Source organism: Sphaeramia orbicularis, chromosome 8 (genome assembly GCF_902148855.1).
Source record: "Sphaeramia orbicularis chromosome 8, fSphaOr1.1, whole genome shotgun sequence".
NCBI classification, from domain to species: domain Eukaryota; kingdom Metazoa; phylum Chordata; class Actinopteri; order Kurtiformes; family Apogonidae; genus Sphaeramia; species Sphaeramia orbicularis.
In genome coordinates this window covers 48348706-48360526 of record NC_043964.1, presented here as the reverse complement: position 1 = coordinate 48360526, position 11821 = coordinate 48348706, and the positions used below count along the sequence as shown (strand labels likewise).

Genomic DNA, 11821 nt, shown 5'->3' with positions numbered 1-11821 from the left:
CAGAGGTTCTATGCTTTGAAAGCTTTACAATAAGCAAGTATTTGTGATTTATTCAATTATTATTATTATTATTATTATTATTATTATTATTATTATTATTATTATTATTATTAATATTATATCAAGATCATCATTGGTTTTGGCATGGAAAACACAATTCACTACAATGAGACTAATTCAGTGAATGTTCTCTGACAGATGTCCTGAAGTGTAGATAGAGTAGATTCAGTCCAGTCGTTCTGTGGTTTCACTGTTACAGGTCTGAAACTGAGGAAACAATTTCAACCTACCTTTAATGTAAATTTGTATTACTTCACCTAATTGAACTAAGATATTTCTATAAAATATTTTTGCACATGGTGTAACTTAGATAATCCAGCCACCACACCTCTGGTGTGTGACAGTAAGAGGAACTGTAGTGAGCACTACATTATCTATCTATGAACATTAGATTTGCTTCATTGCACAGTATTCACCAATTATGTACGTATTTATTTGACTTTTCACATTCTTTCACAGTTCTTGTGCAATTGTAAAGTGAAAAATATTTAGGAAGTCATGTATCATGATTTTGTCTGTTGTTGCACTGAGCTTCATGTATTTTTTTTTTTTTACTTTATAACACAGCATCTGTGATTTCATACATTGTAAATGTTGTAAAAAAAAATGTAGCTATTATTTATGTGCAAGTTGTTCCACTTCAGTATGTTTTTAGAGGTTTGACACACCAAAATGTGTTGTAGATGACAATGTAAGCTCATAATATAGCACACTTCGTGCCATAGCCAAAGTGGAATTATGATATTAAACATGGTAAAAAAAATAATAATAATAATAAAGTCACAACTTACATGTTTTCTTGTTTATTTTATTCAAGTGTGGGAAAAAACAAACAATTAAGCATATTGCACATGGATGTCTATGATAAAATCCATCTGTGTAGGCCCTGGTGGGTTGGTATCCTGTTAGCGGTGAAGTTACACTCATTCTGTTAATCCACTTCCCATATGTTTGTCCAGTACAGTCTGGGAAATATTATGTGTACAGTACAAAAAAACCTAGACACCAAAAATATTTGTCAGTTCTGGAATCAGGAAGACTTGTGTTTATTTAAATGTCCAAGTGTCATTGTATTGATACTAAGAGACTCCTTCTCTCCCAGTATCTGAGCTAATGCACAGACTAACACAGATACTTCATTTAATGGAATGAGATATAATCCAGGACCATCTAATCTCTTTAAAAACCAAAGATTTTTCCTTTAATTTGTCAGTCCTCTGTAGATTACACTGTAATGGATATCAAATATTAAAAGGATATTTACATTCTCCACAAGCAGATACACAGAATATGAAAATATGTTAATTTCAATATTCAGAAACTGCAACAAAATTAGTACAAAATGAATATATATACAAGTATACACATGTTTAAGACAGCACTTTAAGCTTAGGGAGGCAGTGTTTATTTATCCATTGGCACAACTGGGCAAAAAATCCCTAACCTTTCAGTATATTGTAAATCAAGGGTTAGAGTGAGGTAAAAGGAACTGTGTCAATGTCCAGTTGTTGTCAAGAGCCTGTCCATGTCTCTATGTCTCATACCGCTGGTATTTGAGCCTCATTTTTTCTTAATGGAATTAAACAGCTTTGCATTGTTTATTCAAAGGTAGAAGAGTATCTGCACATTCTGATATTACTTTTTTCCCCTAAAGTCTGCCAACTGTAGCTTTAAACAGAAAATAGTAGTTATAAATAAATCATAAAAGAGCCAAAAATTCCCAGTGTCTGTTGATGTTCACTGATAATGCTTGTTTTATTGTTAATTTTCTGATTGATTTGTTGTCTGTGATAATGTGTTTTTTTTTTGTCTCAAACACAGGGTGGCTCTTCATCAGGTTATATCTGACACAGAGTCACTGAGAAATTAATGAACTCAAACCCAAAGGCAGCATAGAGTGGTTCAGTGAATGTGGTGTGGAAAGTGTGGAGGTGGATGAGTGTATCGGAGGAGACTCTGTAAAAAGACAGGGTTCCAGCTAGACAGTCCAGGTACACCCCCACTCTACCACAGTCCAATGCCGGGGGGGTGCGAAGGACTGTTCTTGTGTTTTTGTGACAGGCGGTAAATTTATCATCACAGCACATCAGACTCCATGACTTGTCGTTCTGTCCAATCCAGCAGTCATCATCCTGCCCTTTCCTTTTGATGCCCTTGTACGCCACCCCTATGTTCACCCATCCTTTACACTCCACCTCCCAGTAACAGCGTCCAGTCAGACCTTCTTTGCACAGGACTTGTTTCCAGTGGTTAAACCTCTCTGGGTGATTGGGATAAGGCAGCTTCTCTTTTGTCTCTGTCACTGTTCTGTTGTCGTCAGACAGAGCTAGGCTTTGGTTCACTGTGTTTGGGTCCAGTGTCAGATCACATGCATCTGATGCACAAAGTAGGACAACATGTTTCTTGCTTGTCAAACACCTCCATAACAACATATGATAATAAGTTCAACTAAGATCTTTTACAAAAAACTGTGATGTTATGAGAAGAATGTTTCATGTCTATATTACCATGGAATATAAAAGCACACTTACACTTCTTGGGACCTGGCTTTAACCTCTTCACTCCACCATGGTCCACACTGAAATTAAGAGATGCAAGTCAAATTAACATTTCACATTCATAGAGTTTGTACAGGAGTTTATAAATGACATGCAGTGAATACAATATATATAAATACTTATCCACCACCCTAGAGAATTAGCTTGAAGAAGCTGGTTATTACTGTCAAATTAACCATAGCAACATGGACTCATATTTTTTGATGAACCATTTACAGCCTGAATACTATAGTCCTTGAATGCCAAACATTACAACCTGCTATAAGAGATTATTGAGCTTTAACGAAAGGAGAATCCAGTGTTTGCACCTTCTGTACTAAGGACGGCTTTAAGTGCTTGATTCAGAGGAAGAAGCCACAACACTCCTAAGGACTGATTGTCCTGGATTGTTGCGATCCATGAGTTAATCATGGATTTGACTAAATTAACTTATGCACATTTAGAGCGTTCATGATGTACATGATCTATTTGCTATTTGTTTAAACTAAAGACTGTGGTTCTGGTTGAGTTTGGGACAGCTAGGGTATGTGTCAGACAGGCCAGGTTTACACAGAAGCAGCTGGCTATTTGGTCACTGTTTGCTTGGAAACTGTAAAGTACTGGAATAAGTGATGTGGCTGATAGACGACCTTGCCAAGAAGTTTGTGTAATATTGAGCAGTGCATACCTTATTCAAAGGTAGACCTTTAGAAATCTACAAAGAGCTATGGTCACCAAGTGGCTTGGAGATCCTTCCAAAGTTCAAGAGGAAGTCCCAAGTAAAAGGGTCCCTTGGCATGTGACTGTGGCCAATACTGGCAACTGAGCTTTAAGTGGAATACACTTCCTCTAGGCAACAACTCTTTTCATACCTGAGGGAGGCCAGTTTCAACCGTGGGTCTTCCAGGGCGTCACCTAGAAGCCTCTGGCCCAGTTCTCCCACATGATTGTAGCTGAGGTCCAACTCTTTTAGATGGAAAGGATTGGAGGTCAGTGCAGACACAAGAGCTGCACAGCCTTCCTCTGTCACCAGACATCCTGACAACCTACCAAAACACACAAAAAAAACACAAACTATTACACATCGTTTGTACAGCAACAGACTGTATTTTACTTCATAACCTGGCAAAGTTCATGAACCTAAATACAATTGAAAGGCTTGGAATACTTGAACATTTCTCATAAAAAAACTTTGTGTGTTAAAGGGGTAAACCTGTGGAATGGTTGTGACAACGATTTGAAGATGTGTGATCCATTTTACACATTCACAAAATGTTTATAAAAAGATGGTGAAACAGTAGAAAAGTGTAGCATGATCACTATCTATGTTTGTTGTCCAAAATGCTTTGCAAACTGTTGAATAAATTCCACAAAAATGCATTGCTTTCACCTCAGGGTTGCCTTACCCAAAGAACTGCTTTTATTTATTTATTTATTTATTTTTCTACTTGTCTTGTCCAGCATCCTAACAGCAGAATAGTAGTCTGGCTGCCTTTTGGTGCTGAACAAATTTGCTTTGCCAAGGGTAACTTCATAGAGTATATGAAGCTCCACTTAATATTCTACTGTGTTCATTATGAGTTTTGTTGAACCACATTTCGATGCCGGACACATGCCCAAGTACACACATGCCCACACATGTACCCACACCCATCAACAGTCCCTCCCACCCACCTGCACACACACCTCCACGCACCAGACACGCATATCTGGAGCGCCGCCCCCCACCCCCCCCGGCAGCGAGCAGCACCGCCACAAGTCCCCCCAAGGCGCGGCACCCGAGCACAGCCCCAGCGCTTTAATACTTTAAGTACGAAGAGTATATGTAATAAAATACAGCTCCAGCCTAGATGATTTCAGTCAATATTATTTTGTTTTTACATGTAATTTAGTGTCTTGTTCTGGTGAATTCTGGGAAAAATGAAATAGAGACTGAAATAAAGTAATTGAACTAAAAAAGGTTCAAAGATACTGACCTTAGAGTTTTCAGTTTACAGTGTGGTCTACTCAGTCCAGCAGAGAGTAGTTTTACTCCAGAATCCCTCAGATCATTGTTACTCAAGTCAAGTTCTCTGAGGCTGGAAGTCTGGGAGCTGAGGAGTGATGCCAGAGCTTCACAACTTCTATTTGACAAGTTACAGCCACTCAACCTGAAAATAATCAGTGAATGTATCAGTTATTTTGTCCTTGAAATACATTTGAGGTTAAAAATACTCTATCTAATGTATCTAGTTGTCAATATTCCTACTTGGATATTGTGGAGAGGCGGATCACTGGCAGCAGCCTCATGAGACCTTCCTCTGAAGATGAGAACTTCTTCAAGTCAAACACATCCAGGTGTTTTTCTGATGTTAATAAGATGAAGACCAGGGCTGACCACTGAGCAGGGCTCAGATTGTCTGTTGAGAGACTTCCTGAACTCAGGTACTTTTGGATCTCCTCTACCAGAGAATGGTCATTCAGTTCATTCAGACAGTGGAACAGATTGATGCACCGCTCTGGAGAAGGATTCTCCCTGATCCTTTCCTTGATATACTGCACTATCTGCTGATGAGTGAATAAGACACGACTTGTCTCTTCTAACAGGCCTCCCAGAAGAGTTTGATTGGTCTTCAGTGAAAAGCCCAGAAGGAAGCGGAGGAAGAGGTCCAGGTGGCCATTGGGACTCTGCAAGGCCTTGTCCACAGCAGTCTGGAATACCAATGATTCAGTAGAACTGAGTGTAATTAGTTTTATCCACCAACTGGATCTGGACTGGGGTTCTGACAGGAGGTTGACTCCAGTATTGAAGAATGTCACAAAGACATACAGTGCAGCCAGAAACTCCAGGAAGCTCAGGTGGACAAAGCAGAACACCTTGTTCTGATACAACCCACGTTCCTCTTTGAAGATCTGCGTCAACACTCCTGAATATACTGAGGCTGATCTGATATCAATGCCACATGCAATCATATCTGACTCATAAAAGATCGGGTTGCCTTTTTGCAGCTGCTCATACGCCAATTTACCCAGAGACATAATCATCTTACAGATGTTTTCATTCCAGGGAGAATCTGTCTTAGCTCCTCCAAGATACTTGACCCTCCCTTGTATGGATTGCACTACAAGGAAGTGGATATACATCTCTGTCAGAGTTTTGGGTAACATGCCTTTATCATTTGCTGTCACCATATCCTCCAGAACTGTAGCAGTGATCCAGCAGAAGACTGGGATGTGACACATAATGTGGAGGCTTCGTGACGTCTTGATATGGGACATAATTGTGCCATCCACCTCTTCCGCTTCAAATCTCTTCTTGAAGTATTGGTTCTTTTGGTCGTCAGTGAACCCTCTCACTTCAGTCACTACGTTGATGCATTCAGGAGGGATCTGGTTAGCTGCTGCAGGACGTGTGGTTATCCAGAGCTTAGCAGATGGAAGCAGATTCCCCTTAATGAGGTTGGTCAGCAGCACATCCACTGAGGTCGGCTTTGTCTCATCAGACAGGCTTTCATTGTTGTCAAAGTCCAGAGGTAGTCGACACTCATCCAGACCGTCAAAGATGAGCACAACCTCAAACTTATCAAAGCTGACAAGTTCTGCCTCTTTGGTCTCAGCAAAGTGGAGATGAAGAAGTTCAACTAAACTGTACTCTTTTTCACTCAGCAAATTGAGCTCTCTGAAGCTGAATGGAAAAGTGAAGTGTATATTGTGGTTGGTTTTGTCTTCAGCCCAGTCCAAGGTGAATTTATGTGTTAGGACTGTTTTCCCGATGCCAGCCACACCCTTTGTAAGTATTGTTCTGACTGGTTGATGTTGTTTGCCTGGTGATGTTTGGAATATGTCTTCACATTTGATGATAGTCTCAGGTGTGGATGATTTTCTGAACATTGTTTCAACCTGTCTGATCTCATGTTCGTCATTGACCTCTCCTTTACCTCCTTCTGTTATGTAGAGCTCTGTATAGACGTCATTCAACTCTGTGGTGTTTCCGGCTTTTGCAATACCCTCAAACAGACAGTGAAACTTCTCTTTCAGGTGAGTTTTGAGCTTCCTCTGGCACATGGGAACAATAGCTTCTGAAAGACCAATCAAACATCAGATAATAACAAACCATCAACATCATTGGTACCATGTGCCCAGTTTATCCATCAAGTTCATGTTTTGTAATTATGTTCTATTTCTCATTTTCATTCATTTCTGTGACAAAACAGTAGCAATAGTTCTGTTAGATTAATTGTCTGTCAGGCTATCACTGATTATAGTGGATAAAAGTGAGTGAACCACCCTATTCCCTGAATTCCTTCTTTTAGAATAATTCTTTGTGGTCACTTCATGCACTGGTCCATCTTTAGCTCAAGATAATTACATGTAACACCAGGAAACTGAACCCCCATCAAATGCTTAGTAATTTTTCCAACATTATGAGCTAGCTTTATTAATTGTGTCATCCTTAGCTAGTTGGCAAAGATGGAACCCTTTTTGGTGGAATGGAAGTTATCATTGTACCAAAATGACTAGAAAATGACTACACAAAATATTTTTCATGTGTCCATCCAATCCAACCACAACATGAGACATCTGAGCCTCTTTACAAGTCTGACTGCTGAGGGTTTTACTCCACAAATGTTAAACACAGTCATTTTTTTAAGAGCATGTAAACAAATGTCTTTTTTTAAACACTGTTCATTTGGTGTGCATACATTTCTTTGCATCTGCACTTACATGGTGAGATCCTGAAAAACATGCAACATCACCTGCTGCTCAAAGAGCCAATAAGAAAACATCATATAATTTGTAATTTTTCCATTTAGCCTTCAGCAGATATTGTGGTTGATTAGTTTCCTAGTAATGCCAGTGATGTACATGGGTCAGTTTGACCTACTGCATGTTTACTCATCTAAAGTTGACAGACACCAAAAAAAGAAAAAAAAAAAACTTAATAAACATAGTTTGTACCCCACTGCTTACTACTTACTGACAGTTCAGTCCATATTTAGTGCAGTAGTGGTATTCAGCTCTAACAGGTCATAGTTCCATTAGGATGATTCATGTGTTTGAGAATAAGAATGAATTATTTGAGGTTAAATTTACAGCATAGTCCAAACCCAGCTTTCTCACATGATGGATTCTTAAAAGTGGGTTGTGAATTTGTTCTGAGTGAGTCATGAAGTGGGTGGTTAATAAAAAATATATTTTCAATCCTGTTCCAGTGTCAGATGTGTGTCAAAGTGATGTAGTTGTCTGACCATTGCCACTGGTAGTAACAGTATTTGACTGACAGGTGACAGACTAAGTTTACACTGACATTTATAAAAACAACATTACAATGTAATTATGAACCTGAGTATGTTAAATATGGATTTATACACTGAGGATAAGAATTAAGTCAGACCCCAGGACAGGGATCAGGAAACCATCCAAGGTGAATTAAAACATGAGTGTTGAGCTATACTTTGTTGTAGGCCTTGTTTACTGTCTCCATAAGCAGAGTCAGAGGTCTTACCGCTGTGTAGTGCTTCAGCCAGCTCCTCCTGCTTCATTCTCTTCAGGAAGTTCACAGTGATCTTCAGAAAGGCCTCTCTGCTGCTCCTCCTTGTCTCCTCCTCTTCCTTATCCTTCTCTTCCTCCTCATTCTTCTTCTGTCCTACTAAATCTTCACTGCGATCTATACTGACAGCCTTTCGAAACACTCTCAGCTCATTTCTCACAAAAGTCATGATGTTTTCTTCAAGTTGCTAAAAATCAATCATATGTATAGTGAACATTATTTGACATTCAAACACCAGGTGGAATTAAGTATATTATGGAAAATAAACCATGAAGTGGCTGTTATACTGAGTAATATTTACACACCATGAATATGGAATCCAAGTCTGGTTGATGTTTCTGAATGGGCTCACTACAAGAATCATCTGACATATCATGGTGGACTCTGAACACAGAAACATAGAAATAAACATGACAGTATGGATGAAGATGAAAGTTGTAGTCTTTGATTTTAACCCATAAAGACCCAATGCTACTTTTGTGGCAGTTCCCAAATGATTAATAATAATAATAATGGATTGGATTTATATAGCGCCTTTCTAGACACCCAAAGCGCTTCACATTATTGACCCATTATTCATTTGCGCTCACATTCTCCCTCTGGTGGTGGTAAACTACATCTGTAGCCACAGCTGCCCTGGGGCAGACTGACAGAAGCGTGGCTGCCATTTTGCGCCTACGGCCCCTCCGACCACCACCGAACATTCATACACCAGTGTGGGTGGCACTGGAGGCAAGGAGGGTGAAGTGTCTTGCCCAAGGACACAACGGACTGACTAGGACAGAGCAGGATTCGAACCGCCAACCCTTCGGTTATTGGACAACCCGCTCTACCACCTGAGCCATGGCCGCCCATTATATGCCCATTATATCTTATTATATCTTATCTTATTATTATATCTCTCTAACCTTTCTTAAATGATTCATCACCATGTATTATAATATTATCCTCTGTATTTTTTATTTATTCATTTATTTTGTCATTTTTCAGTGTAAATAATGTATTTTCTGATATTTATTTCAGTGATAATGTAGATGTTCATGAAATCTCAGAGTAAATTTCAGGCCTCCATCCAATGTCATTTATCAAACTCCATGGGTTTTTCTGGTGAATCAATGTTGTAGAAGAGTACGGTGTTTCCACGTTCACTACAGAGCCTCTGAATGTCCGAATGGGTCATATCTGATGACCATGAAAACATAATAAACTGCCTTTTACACCAATTATTTACATGTATTGATAAGATTAGCGAATCAGCAGGTGTTAAACATTTTACATCAGTTGATGCTTTTGGTTGGTGTTGGATTTTTAGATATTCAGGAGTTAAATACAAAGATTAATTTTGACCATGTGTCAAACATGTGGTATTATTGGGTCTTATAAGTCACTTTGACGGGTTGCCTCTTCTTGGTTTTTGGCTTGTTATGAGTTTTGGATTGTCTTCCATCTTGTCACATCTTATCATTCTTGTGTGGCTGCCAAAGTAGTGAAAGTACACATATTTGTGTTAACATGTAAGGAGCCAAAATGAAAAGAAAAAATAAATACTCAAGGTCACTCAGATATATGAAAACTCTACTTAAGTACATGTGTACAGTACAGGCCAAAAGTTTGGACCCACCTTCTCATTCTTCGCATTTTCTTTATTTTCATGACTATTTACATTGTAGATTCTCACTGAAGGCATCAAAACTATGAATGAACACATGTGGAATTATGTACTTAACAAAAAAGTGTGAAATAACTGAAAACATATCTTATATTCTAGTTTCTTCAAAGTAGCCACCCTTAGCTCTGATGACTGCCTTGCACACTCTTGGCATTCTCTTGATGAGCATCAAGAGGTAGTCACCTGAAATGGTTTTCACTTCATAGCTGTGCCTTGTCAGGGTTACTTAGTGGAATTTCTTGCCTTATTGATGGGGTTGGGACCATCAGTTGTGTTGTGCAGAAGTCAGGTTGATGCACAGCTGACAGCCCTATTGGACAACTGTTAGAATGCATATTATGGCGAGAACCAATCAGCTAAGTAAAGACAAACGAGTGGCCATCATTACTTTAAGAAATGAAGGTCAGTCAGTCTAGAAAATTTCAAAAACTTTGAATGTGTCCCCAAGTGCAGTCGCAAAAACCATCAAGCGCTCCAACGAAACTGGCTCACATGAGGACCGCCCCAGGAAAGGAAGACCAAGAATCACCTCTGATGCTGAAGATAAGTTCATCTGAGTCACCAGCCTCAGAAATCGCAAATTAACAGCAGCTCAGATTAGAGACCAGATGAATACCACACAGAGCTCTAGCAGCAGACACATCTCTACAACAACTGTTAAGAGGAGACTGCGTGAATCAGGCCTTCATGGTCAAATAGCTGCTAGGAAACCACTGCTAAGGAGAGGCAACAAACAGAAGAGATTTATTTGGGCCAAGAAACCCAAGGAATGGACATTAGACCAGTGGAAATCTGTGCTTTGGTCTGATGAGTCCAAATTTGAGATCTTTGGATCCAACCGCCGTGTCTTTGTGCGACGCAGAAAAGGAGAACGGATGGATGCTACATGCCTGGTTCCCACCGTGAAGCATGGAGGGGGAGGTGTGATGGTGTGGGGGTGCTTTGCTGGTGACGCTGTTGGGGATTTATTCAAGATTGAAGGCAACCTGAATCAGCATGGCTACCACAGCATCCTGAAGTGACATGCCATTCCATCCGGTTTGCGTTTAGTTGGACCGTCATTTATGTTTCAACAGGACAATGACCCCAAACACACCTCCAGGCTGTGTGAGGGATATTTGACCAAGAAGGAGAGTGATGGAGTGCTGCGCCAGATGACCTGGCCTCCACAGTCACCGGACCTGAACCCAGTCGAGATGGTTTGGGGTGAGCTGGACCGCAGAGTGAAGGCAAAAGGGCCAACAAGTGCTAAGCATCTCTGGGAACTTCTTCAAGACTGTTAGGAAACCATTTCAGGTGACTACCTCTTGAAGCTCATCAAGAGAATGCCAAGAGTGTGCAAAACAGTCATCAGAGCTAAGGGTGGCTACTTTGAAGAAACTAGAATATAAGAGATGTTTTCAGTTATTTCACACTTTTTTGTTAAGTACATAATTCCACATGTGTTCATTCATAGTTTTGATGCCTTCAGTGAGAATCTACAATGTAAATAGTCATGAAAATAAAGAAAATGCAAAGAATGAGAAGGTGTGTCCAAACTTTTGGCCTGTACTGTACGTGTGTTACTTCCCACCTTTGTGCACTTATTATGACATTTTACAAACAAATCTTTCAGCATCTTCTTTGCATTTATAGCCATTGATTAGTGACCATGGGTGGAACATCACTGCCTTTGATACATGCAGTCACATCTGAAACTGTTTAAACCTCACTGCACCTGAAATGACTTCAGTGTTAAGAAAAAATACCTTTTTCCAGAAAAAGCTTTAAAGTCGATCTGACCACCCTTTGAATGGTCACTCCTAATAGACACACAGCTGGGTCCAGGACAGTCCAGTTCTTGGTGTTGGATGCTGATAAAAATGAAAGCACATATTTAAATCTCTGATAGATCTAATTGAAATAATTTATATCATATCTTATACAAATTATTTTCTACAATATCATCATTATAAAAACAAGCAATAAGGAAAACTTTAAGAAATAGTCCAGATCCTTCCATTATGTAAGTCATATATTTCAGTT

The 11821-nt window shown here is 39.5% G+C and overlaps 1 protein-coding gene across 1 annotated transcript; it reads right to left on the bottom strand.

Moving 5' to 3' along the window:
* Positions 1–1890: 1890 nt before the first annotated feature.
* On the bottom strand, positions 1891–11620 carry LOC115424353 (NLR family CARD domain-containing protein 3-like). Its single transcript, XM_030141561.1, has 8 exons — positions 11545–11620; positions 8433–8511; positions 8083–8314; positions 4846–6655; positions 4574–4747; positions 3470–3643; positions 2592–2638; positions 1891–2434 (listed from the first exon to the last, which is right to left on the bottom strand). The coding sequence occupies exons 2-8, from the start codon at positions 8496–8498 to the stop codon at positions 1899–1901; spliced, it is 3039 nt and encodes a 1012-aa protein (XP_029997421.1). The 5' UTR covers positions 8499–8511; positions 11545–11620; the 3' UTR covers positions 1891–1898.
* Between the last annotated feature and the right edge of the window lie 201 nt (positions 11621–11821).